This window comes from Phoxinus phoxinus (genome assembly GCF_949152265.1).
Source record: "Phoxinus phoxinus genome assembly, chromosome: 19".
Taxonomy (NCBI): domain Eukaryota; kingdom Metazoa; phylum Chordata; class Actinopteri; order Cypriniformes; family Leuciscidae; genus Phoxinus; species Phoxinus phoxinus.
Genome location: NC_136894.1, coordinates 18,642,022 through 18,667,271, shown reverse-complemented (window position 1 = coordinate 18,667,271; position 25,250 = coordinate 18,642,022). Strand labels below are relative to the sequence as shown.

Genomic DNA, 25,250 nt, shown 5'->3' with positions numbered 1-25,250 from the left:
CACTATTACCTAAAACTGTGTCAATTAATGCAGATTGTTTGTCGCTCTTACTACTTTGAGTAATGATAAAGGGTGGAGCAAGGTTTATTTATTTATTTATGATGCAGTTCCCACATGTGCACTAGCCTGGTAATACCAGAGCGAAATACCGGAGTGAACATGGCTGTAAACGACTTTTGCAGATTATGCGTCGTTAATCTACGCATCCACGGTACAATCACAGCCTCTAAACTTATTTTTGACAGAGTGAAACAAGAAAATATTTGTAGCCAACTCTCAAATTTAGGATTAGATCTTTTAAACACAGCCAGTGCCGCTGCTAGCCATTTCGGTGCCCTAAGCATAATTCCTTTATGATGCCCTCTACCCCGAGAAGCTTCATGAGGCACACACACCTCTCTTGCTCTCTCTCCCTCTCTGCCGTGCACGCGCTACGCGGTTTGGAGCACAGTCTCTGTCTCGCGGGCGCGCTCGCTCTAGATTCCGGAGATTTTAACTAATTCGCGGGCATCAGTGAGCCGCTATCAATATGCGGGAGATTCCCGGAACGCTATTTTTTTGGTGCCTCCTCAGCTCTTGGTTACCTACCCACAGCGCGTGGTGGGAGCGGCGGCACTGGTTCTCCATAACAGAGCGAATTGCATCCCGTGTCTCGTTTTGGATTTCTCTAACCTACAATGTAAAACTCGGCGCTTAGCGTCTACGTCACGGCTCTCAGCCCGCCCTCTGTTCGTTGATTGGCCCGGCCGTCCGAAGGCCGTTGGAAAACTGAAAGATAGGCTGCTATCTCAGACTGACTACAGGAGCGAAATGAAATTAGCGGAAGTAGGAAGTCTGACGTAGTCAGGCTACATGTGCACCGCAATAATTTGTAAATATACACAACGGTTTGTTGATGGACATAGTCTTGTTAATGCTGACGGTGAGGAATTACAGTTGCAACATCTCATAATGTCCCTCAAAATGAGTATGATTGAGAAACGTCCTGCTCAAGTCGTCCTTGCGATGGAGGTTCGGGTTGAATAACTAGTTCTTCCAATGTTTCATCATCGGACTCGCGTTCATATTGATATGGTAAAATCGACGCCATCGTTACTGTCTTTACAGTGTGTACAATCGCTTAGGACTGAGGAAGCCTCCGGAGCTGCTGAAGTTCAGTTATCGCAATGGCCGTTTAGCTTCCGACAAGCGCTGTAAGCGGTTAGACCAATCACAACAGACTGGCCAATCTGGCCAATCAGAGCAGAGCAGGCTCACGGAAAGGAGGGATTTAGAAAGAGTCATTTGAGAATCATTGAAAAATGTGGTGATGTGCAATGTATATTATGAGAAAATTAAAGTGTTTTTGGAACTTTGATGCATGTAAACCTGTTGTAGGAGACTTTATAGGAACCTTTCAAATAGCATAATAGGGGCACTTTAAACTCTGGACAAGACTAAGAGTAGGACTATTTAAAACCATGACAAAGAAAGCAGATTTCTTTTAATCTGTTTTAAAAGGCCATTTTAGTCCAGGACTATAGGATTAATCTCTGACGGGGTATTCACCCCTAAAACACTCAGAATATTATAATTAATATTATTCATTATATAATTATAATATATTACAATTATTCAATAATCCTTATAAATCTATTAAACTCAATGATCGTTTGGCTTAGAAGGAGGCCTCAAACCACCAGTAAAACTGTTTTTTGTAATTCTTTATACAGCACAAGTGTCACAGTTCCCCTGTCTGCTGTCTCTCATACACTCCATTCACACACTACAATTTCCAGCATTCCTCCAGCTCATCATCTGCACCTGATCAGCACGCTCCTCACCACAGTATTTAAGCACACACCTCAGCCTCAGTCATTTGTCTGGTCAATGACTTGGACTATGGATTACTTACCGTACCTGTCTTATGACCGGAGTTATTTACCCTCTAAGATTTCTCCAAGATCCTGTCACCCAGTTCCCTCGTCGGTTTTCTACCTACAGAGTTCCCACAATCACTGTAAGGCAAATTCATTCACTCTAACAGCAACCAAAGGGTGTGTGTGAGGATATACTATTTGAAGTCATCACCTCTATCTTTACCTGCAATCCTAACAACGTCTGAGTTGTGTACGTCTACTTGTGTAACCCTCGTTCTGTTACGAACTGCTCCGAGACGAGGTTTTAGATCCAAACGCAGCTTTATTGTACGGGGCAATCCAGAGGCGTAATCCAATGTACAGGCAAGGATCATACACAGACAGGCAGTCAAACAAAGAAACAAACAAACAAACAAAACAGGCAGGGACCAGAGGCAAGAGAGTAATCCAGGGACCAGAGGCAAGAGAGTAATCCAGGGACCAGAGAATGATATCCAAAAACCAAATGACAAGAAACCAGGGAAAACGCTCGGAATTGCAGTGAAACACTAGACAAGACTTCGCGGTGAGTGAATGAAAGAACAAGGTATAAATAGACAGACTAACAGGATGAGACACAGGTGAAATGCAATCAGTGAATGAGGTACAGGTGAATGTGATCAGTGACAAGTGATGATGAGTCCGGGCAGAGAATGATGGGAGATGTAGTCTGTGAGTGAATGATAATAGTCTTGATGTGGAGTGCCCTCAGGTGGCTCTCAAGGGCACTCCAGCTGGTGACCGTTACACGTTCCCTGAAGGAGGGAACGGAGAAGTCCCAACCAGTCGACACGATCGACTACGTCGAACGTGACCGACTGAAAGGGAACTGAAGCATTATACTTGCACTGCCCATTGTTGTTTACTCGCCTGCTTTGGACAATGATCAATAAAGCATTGTGTTGTTGTTCATCCATCTCTCTCTTGAGTCTGATATCTCCTGACAACAAGGCTTGAGTACACTTTTATACAGACTCAATACTCCTTATAAATCTATTAAACTCAATGATCGTTTTGACCTAGAGACATGAAACCAATTGTAAAACACTTAGAATATTATTCTTTTTTTATACTGATATTTGTATCTTAATTAATTGGTTAATAATAAATACATTTTTAATTGCATTTTTAAAATACATTTACACTTTTGAAAAGTACTGATAAACTGACCTCAGCTGAACAATGACACCTTTACAGCAGAAGTGAACTTTGTTTGCAACATTGAATCATTACTTCCTGTTTTTCCCTGTAAAGGTATAGGTGGAAATAAGGTGTAAAATGTTTGTTTAATTACATTTTAAAGGGACAATGTTAATATTGCTATCTTAAATATTATTTATCAATAATATTATTATACAAATATTTTAATGTAGTTTTTTTTTTTACATTAGTTTATTCCTTTCTACTCAATATTTTATATTGTTTTTCACATAATACAATGTGAAGACTATTACAATCGTTCTTCATGGTATCAAATGGATCAGATGTAAGAATAAATGGATGATCCATTTATTCTAGCTTATTAAACAGTTTCAGTTGTTGTTCAGTTGTTTTATTACAGTAACTGTTTCTGAATTGTTAGCCATGTATTAAAAAAACTTAAACCCATAAACAAACCACAAACAAATTTAATATGTCAAACTTTTCTGCAATAGAATGTTCTAAATATATTTTTGCCCATGCTGCGAGTTGCTAAATGTAACAGACAAGCAGTGAACTTGTCAGTTTATTTGCCTAAAAAGGCTGGAATGCTGCTTATTGTAAAAATCATTAATAAATGTAATTAGGCTACTTATTGAACATTTATTTGTCTGTCACATTGTTGTATTTTTAAAGGTAATAAACCAATCTATGCGGATCACCTGTAAGGATTGTGTTGTTGATTTAGTAACGTTGCTTCTCTACATCTGCCCAGATACGGGTGAAATTATCGTTCTAGATTTTCTTATTGGTTAAAAATCATCCGCCATTTAGTGATGGGAGAAACGTAAAGCTTCGAATCAATTGAACCAACTGCTTCGCAAAATGATTCACTGTTTCGAATCGTTCGAAACGCCACACGCTGGGGACCCCTGCTGGTCAGAACTATAGACTGAAAAAAAAAAGAACAGTGGAACTGCAACAGAAAAGTAAAATCTCTAAAATGCAATTTTAATCAATCAATCAATCAATTAATCTGATAAGATTACAGATCAAATGTGTAATATGTGTTCTTTAATAAATTTTAAGGGCTTGTTTAAAATTGTTTTCATGGATTGCTTAGCTAACAAGCCATTAAGAGACTATAACCACTATTGTTCATTTAAATTACACTAATGTCTAAATAGAACATGAACAAATGTATAAAACTGATCAGAAATTAGGTAAAACCTATAGACACTTGTTTAATGGATCGCCGCTGGGGTGCGATCGCAGTGAATCTGCATGATTCATGCGTTTATAGAGATCATTCTAGAATTTTCTCCTACTTTGTAACTACAATGTTACAAAGATCCCTGTCAAACTTTCTAATTTTCAAAAGCAAATGCTATTGGCATGGTCCCTAATATGCAAACACAACTTTTCACACTGGAATAATAGATCATTTACTCTAAAAAGTAGGCTATGTCTTTGTATTTAAGTAGGCAATCTGCATGCTAATAAAGTAAAATAAATAACATTTAAATGAATTCACAAATGTTATCCGACCAAACCATTTCTTATAAATATAAGCCGGTGTCAGACATTGAAGTAAATTGCTGTTTTTGTCACTCTTCTGAGGAAGAGTCATTCACTTGTTTTTGCAATACTACCCACACAGAAATTTTAATCATTCATCACAATCTTATTTTGTAAGTGACTTTTCTTTCTGTTTTAAATATGTTTTCTTTGGATTGGCAATATTACATATTTAATTTGTGTTTCCAAATAGCTAAATTTACATAAACAAAAATTGACTGACTCTAAACCTCTCTTTTCATTCAAAGATGATCAAGACAAGTATATGGAAACTATCCAAAACAATAAAACTGTCATCATTTCAACCTTGTTGCTTCAAACCTGTATGAATGTATATCTTCTGCTGAACACAAAAGAAGATATTTTGAAGAATTTCAGTAACCAAACAGTTGATGGACCCCGGTATTTCCCCCCCCATCAACTGTCTGGTTACCGACATTCTTCAAAATTTCTTCTGTGTTCAGTAGAAGACAGGAATTCATATTGGTTTGTAACAACTTGAGGGTGAGCAAATAATGACAGAATTTACATTTTTAAGTGAACTATTCCTTTAAGGTATACATGTATTGCCTTGTTCTTTTCCTTTTTGTTACCCTGGCAACTTATGTGTCTATATCTTTCTGTCTTCTTTGTTTTTTTTTTGTTTTCATGTTTATATGTATTTCTTTAATTTGTAATGTTTAAATAAAAAAGATAATCACATGAACCATTGGCGGTGGTGAACCATTGAAATTTCGAAACTTTTCGAAACAGTTGTGACGTAATGAAGCCTCGTTTACTCAAAATAGGTGACTTTAGCAGTGAATGCAAAATTATCCAAAATTTCTGGAAGGAATTGGCAAAATGTATCTTTAATTTAGTAAAAATTAAATACTATTTTACTTTAAAGGATATTATTGTGTATTATGAAAACAAAGTTAACAAAGGTCTTGAATACATTGTTAATTTATTTATACTGTTGGCAAAAATGTTATATCCATAAGCAAAAATATTTAAATTCATCCCCAATATTTAAGATGTTTAAATTAGAATTTGATTGCTTCATATCGTCTCTGAAATTGTTAAAAAACAAAAAGTCATTAACATGTATCAAATATTTTGATATTATTTTTGGATCCCCTGCTACCAATTAATGTTTCTCCTTGTCTTGTAATATTGTATGCTATGTTGGTTGCTTGTTCCTTATGCAATAAAAAAAGAAAAGAAAAGTGACTTTAGCAGTTGATACACGCTCCGAACCACTGAATCGAAATAAAAGATTCGTAAAGGTTTCAAAGCTTCATGACGCAGTGTTTATAAATCTCCCATCACTTCCGCCATTTTCTGCAACCAGTTTACAGTCGTTGAAAATTTTGAGTTCAGACAGACCGACATAAACATCAGTGGAATTAGATAGCCTTTCAAAACCTTATTAATCATGGACACGGGTGTCGCGACAAAGAGTTTTGCTCTGCTTTGCCTTTTCTTTCTTTGTGGGTCTTCACCTTCACTTCAAACGGGTAAGTTAACGTTAAATGATTACATTTCGCTGTGTTTGTTAAAGAAATAAAGTGAAAGTAACATTTTACGCTTCCTGGTCTAAACGGCTCTGCAGCGACATAATTGAAATTTGATTACGAATCATATAGTACATGACATTTAAAAGTGTATCTTATATACTTATATAACGAAATATATAGGTTACGAGTTTTGTCAAATAAAAAAGCTTACTACCTTCAAGTTTGATGTCGATCAACATGACAGCGGCCTAACGTTACTGATCATAAAATCGAAATTAACGTTGATTAGCCGCCTCAAATATTTTTTTTTCCACAGAATACAATCTGGATATACGGAAATTCTCACAGATCAACCTGACAATAGTGAAACTATTACAGATCTATCTATTTAGGATTGTTTTTACTCATGACTTGAGCTGTTTGATACACGCTCCGATCCACTGAATCGAAACAAAAGATTCGTAAGCTTTATGACGCAGTGTATTTGGATCAAATTGCCCATCACTACAGCCATTTTCTGCAACCGGATTAGTGTCGTTGAAAGTTTTGAGTTCAGACCAACACCAGTAAACATCGGTGGAATTAGATAGCCTAATCAAAAGCGTATTAATCATGGACACGCGTGTCACGACAAAGAGTTTTGCTCTGCTTTGTTTTTTTCCCTTTGTGGTACTTCGCCTTCAATTCAAGCGGGTAACGTTAAATTATTACAGTTTGCTGCGTTTGTAAGAGAAAGAAATTGAAAGTAACATTTTTACGCATCCTAGTCTAAAACTGCTTTGCCGTTTGTAATTTTATGCTATAGTACATGACATTTAAAAGTGTATCTTTAGTTATATATAACCAGAGGCGGACAGAGTACACAGCTTCATTACTTGAGTAAAAGTACGGATACCTCTTGCTAAATTTTACTCAAGTACAAGTAAAAGTACTACAGTCAGATGTCTACTTAAGTAAAAGTACTGAAATACTTGTTTTTAAAAGTACTTGAGTATCAAGAGTACAAGAGTACATTTTCTAAATATTGCATTACTACTGCCACAGTGCTTACATATGTACAGAAACCCCTACATGGAGTTATGAAAAATGTTAATACCTTGGAGAATGTAAAAGGAATTGAAAGTAAAATCAAGTCATTTTCATCTTTTTACCATTTTGCTTTATTTAATGGGATAGTTCACCCAAAAATGAAAATTCTGTCATCATTTACTCACCCTCAAGATGTTTCAAACCTGTCTGAGTTTCTTTCTTCTGTTGAACACAAAAGAAGATATTTTGAAGAATGTTTGTGACCAGACAGTTGATGGACCCCATTGACTTCCATAGTATATTTTTTTCCTATGGAAGTCAATAGGGTCCATCAACTGTCTGGTCACAAACATTCTTCAAAATATCTTATTTTATGTTCAACAGAAGAAAGAAACTCATACAGGTTTGATACAAATTGAGGGTGAGTAAATGATGACAGAATTTTCATTTTTGGGTGAACTATCCCTTTAACATTAAATAAAGGCAATACAAGGCAATAGCACAATGGCAACACTCTGACAAACCTCTGCTAGAGTTTTAATGGATTTTTTTTGCACCCACATTTGAACCTGACTGTGTTAAATGCTCAGCTTACATTAATGCGTAATATCAGAAAAGAAAATTCAGCTAACAATTGTGTGTGAGTTTCTCTGTTTTTTCATCAATCAAATCAATAAACCTAAACCAGCAAAGAAGGCAATATAGCAATGTTCTGACACACCTCTGAACCACACCTCTGAAAGGTGATTGCTGATAGGCTGTCACAATCAGTGACCCCTGCACAATCCAGTCACGTTTGAGAGGGAAACAACAAATTGAGGGTTTCCAAGATTTTTCTTTTTTCCTTTTTAGAAGATGTAACGGGTACTCAGTACTCACGGTTATGGATAGAAATGTAGTGGAGTAAAGAGTACAATATTTGCCTCTCAAATGTACTTGAGTAAAGTCATGAGTACTCCCCAAAAATGATACTCGAGTAAAGTACAGATCCCTCAAAATTGTACTTAAGTACTGTACTCAAGTAAATGTACTCCGTTACTGTCCGGCTCTGTATATAACTAAGCTATTTTATGACAAAACTCGTATCCTATACATTTACTTTCCTCAAATTTGATATCGATCAACATGCTAGCAGCCTAGTTATTACGGATCATAAGATCGATATACCAGGATTAGCCGCCTCAAATTATTTTTTAAACAGAATACAATCTAGATATACGGAAATTCTCAAAGAGTAACCTGAAAATATTGAAACTATTTCAGATCCAGGTAGTATTGTTTTTTGGGTGCACAAATTTTGATAAATGTTAAAGGGCCTCAGCTAATAATAGTTTTTATTTATTTATTATAATCGATTGAGTCCGTTTATTTATTTCTGTAGCCTAACTGAAATGTTTTGAGACTGTAGGCTATGCCTAACCCACCGCTTATTTGATCCACAATTTGATTCACAAACCAATTTTTTCACATTTTATGCACAGCCTATTTTATTCCTTTGTATTGCAGACAAACACTCCCTGTACTACATTTACACAGCCTTGTCCAAACCTGTCGAACTGCCTGGCATCTATGAATTCACAGCTATGGGTCTTCTAGATGACAGACAGATTGACTATTACAATAGCAAGGAAAAGAGAAAGATTCCCACACAGCACTGGATGAAAGAGAAAATGCAGGAGGATTACTGGGAAAAGGGCACCCAGTCAAGAAAGAGCAAAGAACAGTGGTTTAATGTCAATGTCAAAATTCTGATGGAACGTATGAGACAGAATGATTCAGGTGAGGAACATTGATATACATGCATATCATTATCATATTAGGCTACATTGTTATCGTCATCTAAAAAAACATTTTGTTTTTGGTCCTTTTTCAGATGTTCATGTTCTTCAGTGGAGACATGGGTGTGAAATTGATCAAGAAGGAACTGAAATGAAGTTTTCCAAAGGCATTGATCAGTACAGTTATGATGGCGATGACTTCCTGTCTTTTAATGATAAGGATTCTCAGTGGGTTGCCCCAGTTTTTGCAGCTGTTCAAACCAAGACGAAATGGGATAATGTGCCCATCCTGAACCAGTACACCAAGGGCTACCTGGAGAAAGAGTGTGTGGACTGGCTCAACAAATTCAGAGAATATGGAGATGAGGAGCTCAGAAAGGGCTGTGAGTAAATGTAGAGTATTTTGTATCTGTTGATTATCTGCAGCTGTCCTAGAGATATAACTGATTGATAAACTGTGTCCGCAGCTCCTCCAGATGTTCATGTGTTCGTGAAAAAGTCTACCAGTGACAAAACTAAGCTGAAACTCACCTGTATGGCCAGTGGTTTCTACCCCAAAGATGTGACGTTGACCATAAGGAAATATCGCTCATCCCTGCCTAATAATGAGATCGAATCCTCAGGAACCAGACCAAACCATGATGGAACCTTTCAGTTGAAGAAGAGTGTGTACATCAAGGAGGATGAAAAAGCAGAGTATGACTGTTTTGTGTCCCACAAAACTCTCAAAGAACCAATTATTGTCACATGGGGTAGGTCAAGTGAAAGTATTTATTCAATCATTAAAGAAGGGGTCTTTCCTCTGAGGAAACAATGGTGGAAGTGCCTATACTTGAAACAACTAGAAAGCATGATCTGTAAGTTTTTAGTGACTAATTAGCTTAGTGAAATTAGAGTTACATCTCTGTGTTTGTGACCATCATGTCACCTGCAGTGTTTACTGAGGGTTACACTCACGGAAAGGATGCAGCATGTTTATGTCGGAGACTCAGGGCCTCTATAAAGAGAAATTATGCCACGTAGAAACTCTTACAAAGTGAAAACACTCTGATCCATTAACACTGTCTCTCAGGAAAAGTGCACACAGTCTTATTAATAATTATCACTACACCATAATGAGAGAAAATATCACAACTTATGACATGGACACTATGAATTTTTAAAAACCAAAAGTCAAAAATAGTGCCAAGATAAGTTTTCTATTACAATTAAAATTACAGACGAAAATGTTAACATCCATTAGTGTGCAACACAAAAACCTGTTAAAATCTCAGAAAATATAGTTAAGCGTTTTATGACCCCTTAAAATGACTCTTTATCAACAATTGAATTTAATTTTCTAAATGTAGTAGACATTTAGACTTTACATTCAGTAACTTTGTCCATTTATTTTGCTTTTTTTTTCCAGATGGAAAATGCAAAGACTGTAATGAAGGCCCTGCCATGGCTATTGGAATTGTGATTGGAGTTGCACTTGTTGCACTTGTAGCTTGTGTTGCAGGGCTCGGCTTTTACCTTTATAAGTCTAAAAGACTTGGTGAGTATTACAACATAAATACAGATTCTGGGCACAGTCTTTTTAATACTTTTCTCTGATAAAGTTTCTTCAACTGTCAGAATTGGTACAAAATCTTGAAAAAGTCCATTAAAATCTATATTAATGTGGTTAAATTGCAAACAACTAACCTCCCATTAAAAACTATACTTCAGGTTTTTTTGTGCTGACCTGATTCGGGGTTCGTGTGAGTGCTTGAAATCCTTGAAAATGCTTGAATTTTGATGTTGTGTTTTCAAGGTTTGAAAAGTGCTAAATTTTTTGATAAAATGCTTGAAAATGCTTGAACAATTTCTTTCACAACAAATACCTATCTGACAGAATAGTTTTTTTTATTAAATGGAGAAATAAATCGTTTGCTGCGGCCTGAGCGCGATTGTTCCCGGCGCCCCCCGTAGCGTTGGTCTGGTTTCACACTCAACTTGATTCTATCGAACCCTGGTGCGTTTGCGTGCATCTTACGTCATCGCAAACGTGCACAGTGCATGTTAGAAAACAGAATGCGGGTCAATATATCGTGTTTTTTATTAATTTGGTGCTATTATGCGCAGCTGAGTGAACAACGGGGGTCCGGGGGCATGCACCTCCGGAAGTTTTTTTTTTAAATAACCCCTTAAACCATGACTTCTGGCAAGTTTTGTGGAGAGAAATGGACATTTTGAGACCTACAAATATGACATACCATCAACAGATTCAAGGCACGATTATTGCCTTGTTAATTATGTTTATTATGTGCCTTGTTGATTATATTACCTTGAACTAGTCACAAACAGAAACCTTCATTTTATAATTTTAGACAGGATCATTCATGTTTTGATAAATTTGATAAATTGATAGGGGAAAAATGAAACGGCACAGCCCAGTAAAAGATTATTTACAATTTATTGAAAATGTTATCCTAATGGCAAAAGCAATCTGTGAGCACTTAATTTGTAATATTAGGCTCAAATGAAAGCTCTGCTCATACTGAGTTCAGTTATGGACAGTAAAATTTCAACATACACATAGGTCATCAGATTTCTGGGGTAGAACCGATGAAAGCAGGGATACAGAGGAGATTCTTTAGCTTGGAGTAGTCTTTTTGTTAATAAAAACAACTCAGATTTTGTTCAAACCTTGTCTATTTCAAGAATGTGTCCCAAAACCAAGGCCTGTAAAATATTTCTGTTCAAATATGTCTATGTCTTCATATTTTTAGCCCTTGAAATTACTTCAGTTTTACAGCCTGAAAATCACATTATCTGGGAAGTGGGAAGCAATATTTGGACATTAATATATTGAAAAGTATTATTCATAGGCAGCCCAAACTTGTAGGGTGGAAGACAAACATATCAATATGATTGAACCATTACAAGTTTGTACGGCATGCCCTAGATTTGGAAAAAAGTGCGAAAAGACTGACAAAGGGTAGCAACTGTTTTCCTGGATTTTGTCTGATTTTACACAGAATGGCCCAGCTGCATGTTATTTGGCTCCAATCCTCCCAATCAGTGCTACTAGACAGTGATACAGTTTGAAAAATAAAACCTGTGTTTTGCTTAAATATCTGATTTACTATTTGCTATTACAAAACACAATTTTGGCTGTTTATAGCATTATCTCTTTTAATGTGACAAAAACACTAAATAATAATTTTGACTATGTATTGGTATGTAAGGCGATGGAAAAAGCTTTAAAATTTAAAATGGAAGCTTGAATTTGACCTTGGAAAAGGTGTACGAACCCTGCAGATTTCACTTGTTTATCCCTGCCTCTGACAGCAATGCATGTAGATTGACAAATACTGTATTTATCATCTTTATTTGTAATCCTCTCTAGGTTTCTCTTCCCCAAATCAGAGGACTATAAATGTAGTACCAGCAGAGACTTGTGCTTATGAAACAGAGAAAAGTCTTCTCCCAGGTAAGCTGCTTCAGAGAGGACTGAAGTAGAGTGAATCAGTATTTCCCTTTAGATAAGTATTATGGGGTGTTCACACATACAACAATTTTATCACTAGAGGTCCTGTAGTGGATGCTTCTCCTGCTGGATTCCCCAATGTTTTTGATGGGCTGCGCATTGGCCAAAATATCTGACACAAATTGAACGGATTGCTGTTTAAAATGCATAGTGACTATATTTTGACAGGTAATGTTTCCTGCTACTAATGATGAACATTCTGGGGTGCGGTTCCCAAAAGCATTGTTCAGTCAACTATGGTTGCAAAAGATAGCAATATAATTCAACGATTTGGTGTTTCCCAAAACCATAGTTCCAATGAATATTCGCAAAAAGCATCACATAGTGTTATGGTTGAAACTAAAGCTCTTGACCTATGGTTAGAAGCATATGTTCTTTTTAGTATGACATGTGGACTTATATACATTATTTTCTTAAGTAAACTAAGGCTGCATTTACTCTGCAAGTCTATAATGCACAGATCCGATCTTTTCACCATATCCGATTTTTTGGCCCGCCTGTTTACATTTACTTTAGAAGGACTGGTATCCGATATCTGTTTACATTAATTCCCACCCAAAATTATTTTCGGTGATCGTTTTACTGCACATGGTAGACCCTGGTTTTCAATCGCCGTGCTATTAAAATTATTTATATAATTCATGTCGGGTGGTCATGATTATTTGCCAGCATGGACAAGATAACAGCTGCATGACTCATGAATGTTTTGAAGCGCAAAATCTGACGGAACAGATATATAGTCTGGAAATAATTTTCGTTTTTCTACAGCTCAGATTTAGAATTCTGAAGTAAAATAAAGTAGCCCTGTAATATTTTTTGTTTTTAAATGAATTTGAATGAATTAACCAGAGAGAGAGAGTGAGTAACCAACCTAATAGTGACGCTTGTTGGTTTAATTACAGCGAAGTCATTCACAACATTTATTAAAGTCACAGGCAGAGGTTGAAAACCAGCTCCTAAAATGTTTCTGTGTTCGTGCAATTTCTTTTCTTTACAAAGATCTCAATAAAAAGCTGTGAGCGAGCGCATACAGACACGTCTGCCTCATAATACAACATTAAAAAGCTATATTTGTGAATAAACGTGTCGTCCTCGCCTTGTGGTGGCTTGGAATTCAAAGGGGAATCGGATATGCGTGTTTAGACGTAGGTTGGATGTCCAGATATCGGATATGTATCTTTAAAACCACATTTGGAAGTGGCTCAGATCAGATGCGAAAAAATCAGATCTCGTGCGGATTTTTGTGTTTACACGTGTGCAACAAATTCCGATCTGTGTCATCGTGAGTAAAAGATCGGATTTTTTTTGTGCCAGTGTAAACGCAGCTGTACAATCAATCTTTCATTTCATATACGAATTTCATTCTGTCTTTTAGTTGGTCAAGAGAATAAAAGTGTCGCTTTTGAACAGTTTTTATATTCAAATGTGCTCTAGTACCTTGGGGAACCCTGGAGTATGACATAAGAGGGAACCTGCGATTGAATCAAGCATCTGTAAATAAAGCAAAACAACAGAGAACAATAATAACAAAGTGGACCTCAGGTGCCATGTGCATTATTTACAGCAATAATCTGACACTATTTTGATCTCAGACTGATTATTTAGCAAAGTTATTACAACACCATCTGTGTGACGTCATTGACTACTGTCATATTGTTCAACCAATGTGGTTTGAACGACGTGCTGTGTATGAATGCCTCTTTAGTTGTTGAAAGGATAGATCATCACTCTTATGTTGTTCCAAACCCATATTGGTACGAAAGCTTTATATGACAAAGAGATATAATTTAGGCTTTTATTAACATCAAAACAATGATCAACACACACATAGAGCACTTCACATCTAGTAAACACGGAAGCTTGTGAGTGTCGATCATTGTTTTATTTTTTTGGTGAAATAACCTTTTAAATTTGATGGTGTGGCAGCAGTAATTTCTGGTAAGTGTAGCCATCTCCCAAACCATGGATGTACTATATTAATGTGAATCAAATACATTGTGTAACGTTCTGGTGGGGTAGAAGGAGAGATGAAACGGTAATCTTTAGAATCAGTTTAAATAAATCAAGACCAGACAATCCAGACACAAGACACAAAACACAACTTTGCTTACACAAAGACAATAACTGACAACTAAAGATAGAAACAGAGATAATATACCAGATAATATATTATATATTATAATAATAAGCAATATATACCAAGCAAGCAAACAGTAACCAGGGGTGGATCTACCGGGGTGGCACAGAGTGACAACTGACACCCTAAGAAAAAGCATTGCCATCCCAGATTTATCCCCATATAAAATATAAATAGAAGCAGTGTTTTCTGTAACTAATTTCAGTAGCTAAAATATCTGTTGTCTACACTGTAGGAATATACATAGCTTATTAATAAGCTTTCTGTGTTTATAACTTCTTTTGTATTCCTCTTTGGATTTCCCAGGCGGAAACGACATCAATGGACATGCACAAAAAGCACACAATGGAGGTAAGCTGTTAACAGTGCAGGAACAGCAGAAATGTGCTAAAGTAATGTGCTTAAGTGTTGTGTTGCAACTCATAATAACATTTTTTATTACAACTTTGTAATAACAAAGCAACAATGATAATGGCACATAATGGAATAAGAGGTTTGTAATGTAATCATTTTTAGTTATTGGAGCTCAAATTAATAATGATTTTTAAATTGTGGGAACTATTACATTATGAACTCACCAAAAACTTTTGTCATAATGTAATAGTTTCTATAACAAAACAATTATATTCTTTTTAAGGCACAACAAACATTGATGCATTTTTATTTTAGTTTTTGACTATTAAATGCACTAGATTTAAATATATATCCTGTATTTATTATTATTATTTAAGGGGTTTAACAAAAAAAATATTCACGAACCATTTAAGATGGGGTAGCCAACCCAGCTCCTAGAGAGCTATCAGGCAGAGTTTAGCTCCAACCCCAGTCAATAATGCCCATGCCATAACATGTTTCACGGATGATAGGATATTCTACAGATCATGATTCCTCTTCATACACATCTTTTCCTATCATTCCTATCATAAATCCTCTGTATTTACTGGGGATGTGTATTTTTCAAAAATATTGTATTCGAACATTTGGGCTTATAATTTTTTTTATATTTGTTTATTTAAAGGGTTAATTCACCCAAAAATTTTAATTCTTTCATTTACTCACGCTAATTTGGTTCCAAACCTATACGAGTTTCTTTTTTCTGCAGAACTAATAAGATATAAGACGGTAGCCATTAACTTCCATAGTATTTTTTAATTTTCCTACTATTGAACTCTCTGGTGTCGTAGATCTTTCTTATTTCGCACCTGACCCTAATCTACCTGGGTCTCGTCTACAATCAACGTCCCTGAACGCCTACAGTCGACATTAGTTTATCTGGGCCTCGTGTACGTCCCCGAACGCCTACAGTCAACGTTAGTTTCTCTGGGCCTCGTCTACATCCCGTAACTACGTAAAAAGTTAATAAAGTAATCTACGCCAATTATCGTACAGAACGTACTGTATATACAGCCTACACTTGAGTTGGCATATGGTTATAGTGTTTATATTGTTTCACATGTTCATGTTGAGAAAAACAATATCCACAAGCTCAGGTGAAATTTGGCTCCTCAGTCTGATAACAATAAGGTGTGCAGAGAAAGGGACACAAAGATAACGGTCTGCGAAGCAAAGTTTCTTACAGCTTTGCGTATAATTTTTTTGGGGGTTGTTACTCTCTAATTAGATTAAGAAATTAATAAGAATTTCATGTTAATTATAAAAAAAAATTGTGATTGACCTTATTTTTTTGACAGAAAAACATTAATTTACTTACCCATTATTACTAGTTGCTAGTGTAATACATTTCACTAGCTGTAATACATTTCTTAATAACGTATTTACCGGTATGTGGATGAAATAAAATAAGATTTTGTTTTGAGAACTTATAACAATTAATATATTTATATACCACCGCAGTGGTCCATTTGTGGCAACACTGCACAAAAGTGAACGTTTTCTTGCTGTAGTTTGTTCATCACGTTTCAACAGAGATTCTCAAAAAAGATGCTTGGTACAATGACTATACAGTCATTGTACCAAGCATCTTTTTGAAGTTGAAGTTTTCAGTCATAAAGTACAATGTAAATGTAATTGATTGTACAGTATATTTATATTTAAGGTTAATTGTAAAATATCCATAAAATATATAGCACACAAACCTGTAAGTAGTTTGAAACTACACTCTTATCTTTAATATTTTGGCCTACTTCAAGATTTTCTTAAAATGTCACGAACTGCAAGCAAATTGTTCTCATAGGTAACAACTTCCCTCTTATTACAGTAAGCAATGGAACCGTCTAAAGGAAGGCATCGTCCAAAGCAGAAATAACCTGACGTATGTATGCAAGAATTATGCTCAAGGATTTAATTTAACATTTTTCTGATATTGATTATGGTTTCTTTTTGTGCCACAGGAAACAGGAAAAGTAACAACTGAGGATAGTGATCTCAATCTATGCTCGCTCCCTTTTTTTACTCACTTTGGTAATCAAATCAACTGTATGCATTGTTTTCCTGAATTCTAAGTATGCGAGATAATTTCAGCTGATATTGAAGGCGTTTTATTAAATTTTTTGCATTTGGAATGCTTATATCCAATGCTAATTTCATTGCATTTAAGTATACATTTCATCAGTCCATGCATTCTCTGCTTGAACTGAACTTTTCGCTAGCACTTGCTCTAAGGTTTGAGCTACAGGAATTCTGTTTTAGGTCAAAGTATGAACTTATCAAAATAAGTGTGTTGTGCTTACTCTTTGAAAAGTAATGTTACAGGATTTTTCTGATATACCTCTGCTGTTTCAAAACAATTGTTTATTAGAAGATTTGACTTTGTTGACTGCAGAAAAGCTTTATTTTTAGGGGTTCAAGCTCGATATGCTGAAACCCTGTTGTAATTGTTAAGATTTGTATTATTATTCTTCCACCGCAAAACTGATTGTGCAGACTAAACCGTAAGGCCTCTAGAGACTTGAAACCTGGTCAGATGGTAGGTCTCAATTTAGGGAAATCATTGGCTCAATGAAAAAAACACATCTCCACCATTTAAATTTTCCCGCATTTTTAATTTTCAGAAAAATTTACTTTTTCGAACTCCTCAAGAGGATCTAGATGATGCATGTCAAGTTTCGAGTGAATCAGACAAACAGCATGTTCAATGACAAAAAGTTATCAAAATAATTTGGATCAAATTAACGGTTTAGCAGATAAACCATTTTATATTTATCTGGCATGGCCCATGTCTATATTTTGTGCGCACAAAGTAGAAACTTCACAAACCTGTACATGGAGAACAGGTCATTTTGAAAAACATGCCAGGTTTTGTGGATTTCAGATGTTCAGAAAGCCTCACAGTAAATTCTAAACTATCAATCATTTCAACTGAAAGATTAAGACTAAGGCTACTGTTGTCCACTTGAGACGTCTGCAGAATAAAAAAAATCAGTTTCCAGCATTGTTGTATACATTTTTTTTTTATTATTATTTTTATTATGGTGCACTGGTAATAGTTTTATATAATTATTTTGCAAATAAATGTGTAATGCATAGACTATTAAAAGTTATTTTTCCAATACATATTCCAAAAACATTGAAATTTGTTAATGAAGTTGTAATGGAAAAATTGCTTTGCTTTAGTGTAGATTACTTGTGTAAACACTTAAAAAAAATGGCAATGCTTATAATTGTAATTCTACTTACTAATAAGTCTTTTTCTCAAGTTTTGCTTTTGCATTCATATTTAGACCTAAAGTCACTGTCTCAAAATTAATCACTTCATTTGTACTGAGCTCTCAGTTTTGACAATTGTGCCACAATTCTTGTGAACCCTGAAAATGTTATACAGAGGAAATGGAGTTTTTCAAATATCTATATATATATACAACAATGTGTGCGAGTATGCTTAGGGTGTATTTAGTAATATTGTTTAAGCCTTTGTAAGTTTTAGCATATTCTTGTTCATTGATATTTTATGGTCTTAAAATGCTTGAACCTCATTAATTGTTGCTTGCAGCCATATTTCCTCCAGTATATGTAGCTTTGCATTCACTATGCAATAAAGCAAGGTACAAAAATGTATCATGCATTGAGTTACCATAACTGACTATATGACAGTTGGATTCATTGTTACCTACAAATCTTAAAACTGAACAAATTTGCAGGTAACAATTTATAAAACAAGGCCATGTTAAAAAAGGCAATATGGTAAGATGTTTCAAGCTTGTTCAATGTGGTTTCAATATAATATTAACATTTTTATAAAACTGATAAACATTTTTCTTCCCCGGGGAGCATGTGCCCAGAACACCCAAGTTCACATCTGTGTCACCCGTTTTACTGCTGATGTTTACATCCCTGGACAGTTAGATGCTTTAGTCTTAGGTACTTGCTAGAAATGTACATCTTGCACAGATAGAGATAAAACATTTATTCCAAGTTAGACAGCATAGACACACTCCAACTGCCAGTGGCTCACCTGGGCCTTATTCATTGAGACTACAACAAAATCAGATTGCAGACAAAAGAAATTAGTCATTGTAATCCATCATGAACATTTGAGGAGCTCTTAAGGCAAGCTTACAATACATGACTTTTGGCTGGATTTAGTTCAGACATATTTCCAAGGTCTTTGACAAAACCCCCAGATCCTGGCCAAATCAGCACTTGTCAATTATGATCAGTGACATGATCTGAGCCAGTCTCGAGCAGTCACAGACGCTATGATAATATCCAACAGGCCACATGATCTTTTAGTTTGTGTGATGCAACAAGGTAGAACTAATCCAGCCAATCACACTGCAGATGGTATAAACCATCTCATTCTCAAATTTCGTGCATTCATTTGTGCGAGAACTTTTTTGGAAACGCTTTACAATAAGGTTCATTAGTTAACTACCTTCGTTTACATGAACTAAGAATCAACAATACTTCTGCAGCATCTTAGTTAATATTAATTTCAACATTTACTAATACATTATTAAAATCAAAGGTTTATTTGTTAACAATAAGTTAATGCACTGTGAACGAACATGTACAGCTGGATTTTTATTAACTAACATTATCAAAGATTCATAAATACTGTAACAAATGTATTTCTCATTGTTAGTTCAAGTTAATTAATACATTAATTACCTTATTGTAAAGTGTTACCCATTTTTTCAATATTGGTCGAGACTGCCTCTTGACCAAAGCTCTTTCAGTTTGTGCTCCTCAACAGAGTTACGCTCTGCTACGACAAGACGATAGATGACAAGGAACCCTTTTGTTTTCTGTGAACAGCAATTCAGGTAGGTTTGCAGTCCTGTAGTGTGAGCTTGCCTTTAATGTATACAAATTTTGCACAACACACCTTTCCATCAAAACAGGTCTCTGCACAGGGCGACCCAGAGGGCATGCACACTTCGGTAGAACACATGAAGTAAATCTGTTTGCAGGGAGGAAACACAGTCAGGAACCATCAGGTTGCCTTACCAAATCATGATTCTAATCATGTGTTTTTGTCTAGTAGTTACCTCCTCATTGAGATATTTATTGGTGGACAAATCCATGAACTGAAAGGCTTTAATCTCAAAGCGACGCTGGTACGGATTCTGAGGCAGATGTTTCACATAAAGAATGGAGGTATTGCCCGAGTCAAGAGGATTGGGGCATCTGCAGAAAAATAAAATAAATATATTATCCAAGGATCAATCATGAAAAAAAAAATCCCGAGATAAGCAAAACTTCTAAGTATGCATATCTAAGATCTTAGCAGCCTTTATCATTTCAAAATAACTGATATTCAAGGAATTATGGAAATTAACAGAAGTTATTGAAGTTAACTAAATATAAAAATCAAATAGAAATTTCTATAGGTGGCATTTCAAACAATTATGCATTACTGACTTCATTTTTAGCTTTCAAACTGGGCTCTCACAACCAATACATTCAGTGTTTATCGGTTGAAAAATTCCACTCATTGCATAAGCGAAATGATCCTTTTCAAATTCAAATCTGCATCCTCAACTCAATGCAATGCTGCTTCAATGTAAGCATCTTTGCTTTGAATTTAAAATGTAGGTTCTTACCCCTCAAAAAGCAGAACCAGGGCACTCTTAGCAGAGCGTGGATAGGCCACACAGTAGTGAACTAGAAGAGTAGCTGTAGGTTTCGGAGATCTCAGACGCAATTCCAGATATACAGGCTTCCCCAAAAGAACATGTAGGGGCTGGTGACACTGTGGATAAAACTTGGTGAAAGTCTCATCTGCAAAGAAAAAGGAGAAAATTAAAATATAAAAATTCTAAAAATCACTATTCTGATTAACTAGAACAACCAGCTTGACCGCTATAGAGCTTCACCCTCAGAAATCAAAAGCTGAACTCCAAACAGTCCTTCAGAGAGCAGGTATGGAGGAAGACTGGGACTCCTAACCATGTACCCTGCACTGGCAAGCACAGGCCTGGAACGCAAAGGATCAGCTGAATCCTTCTGGTAGCGGCATTCAACCATCAGTCTAAGGAGCACAAAAAAATGAGACAAACAATCTTTACAGCCATTTAATTAAAGCTAGCCACACACACACACACAATTAAATAGTTAAACTAAAATTGCTCGTGTGTAATGGATTAGGGGTATAATTATATAAATCAAAATAATTAAATCGCTAAAAGAGAATTTTAAAATGTAAAAAATCTTTTACTACCGGTATGTAGTGACCTTTCATGTGGGTAACAAATTTTCAAATTTTTTTTTTTCAAAAACCTGATAGGATTATCCCTGGAGATCACGCCATACTTCAGGTTGCGAACTCTGATGAGGGTCTGTACCTCAGCCAGGTAAATTGACGTCTCGCCTATGACCTGATGTAAAACGACAGCAGTTGTTCTCATTTATTTCAATCAACCAGTTGAGTCAATGTACAAGGCAGAGCCAGCACAAGGGGGTCTGAAGTAACAAAGGGGGCATAACGTGACGTAATGCAACGCATCCCCAGATAGAACAAAAATATTACTATAAACAAAAGAAAAATGCCTAAACCAATATATTTGAAAATGCAACTCATGTCCATGAAATAATCATTTTAAATAATCCATGTCATTAATATATTTAAAAAATTAATTTTGACTGAGGGGGCAGGACAGTCTGAGTGAGTCACGCCCCAAAGATGATGCTTCTAAAGCAAAATACTCACATAAGAACGTGTTCCACACTCAGTGACAGAAAATTTGAAGATGGCCAAGTCTTTGTTGGAGATAACAGGTTTGCAACCAGTCTTCCCAGCAACAATCAAGCTCATGGGGTTCACAGGGAAGTTTGTGAAATCATTGTGAACAGCAAACACAAAATTCTTATCAGCAGTGCATTCTGGGAAAACAAGAAAGTCGAGACAAATGTCCAAATTTGTCAAATGTCAAAACTATTTTTTTAATTCACAACAAGTGCGTACGCACATGGACTAACCTTAGCCTCGTTCCAACGCGAATATATTTGGAGTATTCTAAATAAACGACCGCATGCACAAGGTTAGATATTTACATAAAACATACTCAAACCACAGAGCATTCCGTACACTCTTTCCTTGGAAAAAATAATCCCACCAGTAAAAAGAACAACAGTTTTAGAATAGGATCATGGCAAAGGTGACATGATTCATTACATCATTTTTCTACAATACGATTGGTTCTTCATCTGTATAATCCAGCAAATCCTTCTCAAAGTCATGAGTTTAAGAGATGTTTCTAGAGAATTATATGCTTTAGTAAATGGCGGTATATAGCAGTAATTTAATGCAATTACTGAACTACAAATCCTGTTAATCAGAACATAAATGTGTTAAATTCAGGTGTTTAAAGTACAACCAACCATTTTTTTAAAGAGGAAAATAGACTAAATTTGAAAGCAAAGCAGAAAATCCTGACCCCTTGGAACATGTCAATTGTATGGGTTTGTAATGCCAAACACCACCTGTAGGGAAACGACAATTTAACAATCAATATGGCAGCTGTAGAATGGAAGTCTCTCCTTTCAACTGTAAGAGGCAATTGCTTTTTGATAAGGAAATTCTTTTCTTCACTCAAGAACGCATGTGCATTAAGTGAAGCTGAAAAATTGCGTTAATCGAGTTAAAGATGTGCAATTCATGGTACCATTGTTGTTACTTGTAAAACTGACTCGCCTTAATATACATTAGTTTCTCGCATTACAGTTTTAGCTGTGAAGTATAAGAAATAACATACCATCCATGGGATAGTAGCAGACTGAGGTCATTGCATCAAAACAGCATCCTATGGTCAGGCACTCCTCTTGCGTTATACCTGAAGTGCTACACGACACTCTCTGATCGGCAGAGATGCTGCAGCCTTAAATGAAAACAAGAAAAGCGGAGTTAATTTGAGGAAAGAAGCAGGACTTCAAATTCAAAGTAGTTAAAGCTGGAATGTAGCAATGCAAAGTTATAAATGTTCAAGAGCGAGTTTCACGTTCACCTCCTGGTTTGCTGTTCAGCGGCAGCAGGTTTGTTGGGGATTGTGGAGGAGACGATTGAGAAGGTTGTGCAGGCGGTGGTTTCGCACACGTCTGATCTGACTGGACATTGAGCCGTTTTAGGGAAGCAGTGAGACTTTGGTTTGCATCACAAGACAATGTAGCAACATCCAACTTTCCAGCTTCATTTGGATAGAGGACCCTCAGGGTATAATGGCCGTCCTAAAAACAGAACAATCATGAGAGAAAGCTGGGTGCAACATAAAACTGCATTTGCAACTAATAATTTAGGTAAGAAAGTATAGGGCAGAATTTAAGATTAGTTGAGAGGTGCTTGGATTAAGGGGAGGTGAAAAATAAGAGTCCTTGGACATCAAAAGAAAAAGACCAATTGTTTCACAGGTGCATCAACACATTCCGTTTTGCTATTACTTTTTTCTATAGAATAACATGCACTGACAGTGAACTATTTACAACAGGACCATGAATGTGTAAAAAGTTAAATAGATTATTCACCCGTCATGTTGTGCCATACCTCTATGCATATCTTTTGTAAGCTTTTAACCAAACATTTGTAACTCACTTTAGATAAAAAGCATCTGCCAATAATGTAAAGCTTTCTTCTGTTGGAATACAATTTTGGCAGCCAATAGGGTTCAAACTACATTGACATTCACTATGTAAAATAAACACCAACAATAAAATATTTTTCAAAATATCTTTTGTGTTTCACAGAAGAGAGAAAAGCATGCAGGTTTGGAATGACAGGAGTGAATAACTGACTACTCGAATAGCTGACTTTATGTGAACTCCAAGAGCAGAAATGTTTCCTTAACTTTAATACCTCGAAGGTGACATGACAGCCAGTGTAGTCAACAACCAAAATATTACGTCCATGGCCTTGTGTCAGAGAGTATCCACAGGCCACTGGGGCCTCAAGCACAGATTCAATTACTGCAAAACCTGAAAATATTTATGCAAAAAATTAAATGTCAATTAAAATGACAAAAAAAACACAACAACAATTGGCTATAGGCTACTAAATACTTACCCAAGATTTTGACCTGACTGAGAGAACCAGAGGGCAAAATCACTTTCATAGTATAATTATTACAGTAAACGGCCAACTCAGATTTTATTTTATGTTTACTGTTTTTAGCCAGCACTTCTGATTTATCAGCTTCACCATCATAATAATCATAATCTAAACCTGGAAAATGATCTAAAGTAGAGATTGGCTTTGAATTCTGTGATAGAAACAAATCAATGTAGCACAAAAACAAAATTAATGTTTTCACTCCCTGCCAAGCCATGTGTGCCTAAAACGCAGCTAAAGATGGGGATGGAGAATAAAGAGCGATGCTGCCAAATTCAAATAATTAAAGTGTTACTTCATTCATAACACCTGTCTCCAGTTCCTTTAATTAGCTGAATATGAATTAGGTCACGTGACCCTTTTCTCAACAAAACAAAAGGCCTTTGTAGGAAAAATACGACCTGACCTAATTAGAATTCATTATGAAACATACTTAAAAAGATGAGAATAGATGAATTAAAGATTAAAAATATAATTACTTATGGACTAGACTACTAGAGAGTTTATTTATTTATCTCGAGAATTTAGAGATGTTTTTTTTATTCCCTTTTTTTCCCCTCTAAAATTCTGGTCCACACTCCAATACAGTAGGTGGCGATAATGCACCTTAATGTTGGTGCTACCCGCCATAAAATCGAATAATAATAATAATAATAATTCATTTTATTTTAATGTAGGCCTATCTGAAAACTCGGAACGCAGTGCTATCGCGCAGCTTTCCCACACGGACATTTGGATAGGGGTGGGCAGATCGAGGCTTCGTGAAACACTGAAACAGTTGAAGCAAATGTGCCGTATTGTGTCGAGGCTTCGAAACAATCCGACACCCGTCTCCACGGTGAACCCTAGTGGTCAGAACAGTGTAAATGCAACAAAAACCCGGGCCAAACATGCACAAAAACACATTTTTACAAATCTATTGCAAAACATTTTTATTGATAGTAAAATCTTTCAATTGGAATTATCTAATAATCTTATAAGATTATCAAGTGTAGGCTGTTATATTATCAATTGTCAGGGTTTGTTTTGTTTGTTCTATGAATGGCTCAGCTAAACAGGCCAATAAGACTCTAACTACCATTATTCATTTTATTTAAACTATGTCTAATTAAAACATCTACAAATATATAAAACTGATCAGAGTTCAGGTAAAACCATAGACAGTATATAAAGGGTAAAAC

At 35.9% G+C, this 25,250-nt stretch overlaps 2 protein-coding genes across 6 annotated transcripts; one reads left to right on the top strand and one right to left on the bottom strand.

Annotated features, from left to right (window-relative positions):
- Positions 1-5,856: 5,856 nt before the first annotated feature.
- On the top strand, positions 5,857-18,587 carry LOC306987217 (H-2 class I histocompatibility antigen, Q10 alpha chain-like). 5 transcript variants are annotated; one of them, XM_079591300.1, is made up of 9 exons: positions 5,857-6,115; positions 8,651-8,923; positions 9,018-9,305; positions 9,390-9,674; positions 10,331-10,459; positions 12,296-12,379; positions 14,880-14,924; positions 16,792-16,845; positions 16,925-18,587. In XM_079591300.1, the coding sequence occupies exons 1-8, from the start codon at positions 6,034-6,036 to the stop codon at positions 16,809-16,811; spliced, it is 1,206 nt and encodes a 401-aa protein (XP_079447426.1). In that variant the 5' UTR covers positions 5,857-6,033; the 3' UTR covers positions 16,812-16,845; positions 16,925-18,587. The 5 variants fall into 5 exon arrangements, with proteins under 5 accessions (XP_079447426.1, XP_079447427.1, XP_079447428.1 ...); XM_079591301.1 differs by having other exon boundaries at positions 5,898-6,115; positions 16,792-16,849; positions 16,925-17,058; XM_079591302.1 differs by lacking the exon at positions 14,880-14,924 and having other exon boundaries at positions 5,898-6,115.
- Positions 18,545-24,423, bottom strand: LOC306987216 (zona pellucida sperm-binding protein 4). The gene is made up of 11 exons (XM_079591299.1): positions 24,025-24,423; positions 23,818-23,936; positions 22,976-23,195; positions 22,727-22,849; positions 21,682-21,854; positions 21,252-21,349; positions 20,849-21,003; positions 20,576-20,753; positions 20,021-20,159; positions 19,858-19,932; positions 18,545-19,004 (listed from the first exon to the last, which is right to left on the bottom strand). Exons 1-11 carry the CDS (start codon positions 24,284-24,286, stop codon positions 18,996-18,998), a joined length of 1,551 nt encoding a protein of 516 aa, XP_079447425.1. The 5' UTR covers positions 24,287-24,423; the 3' UTR covers positions 18,545-18,995.
- Between the last annotated feature and the right edge of the window lie 827 nt (positions 24,424-25,250).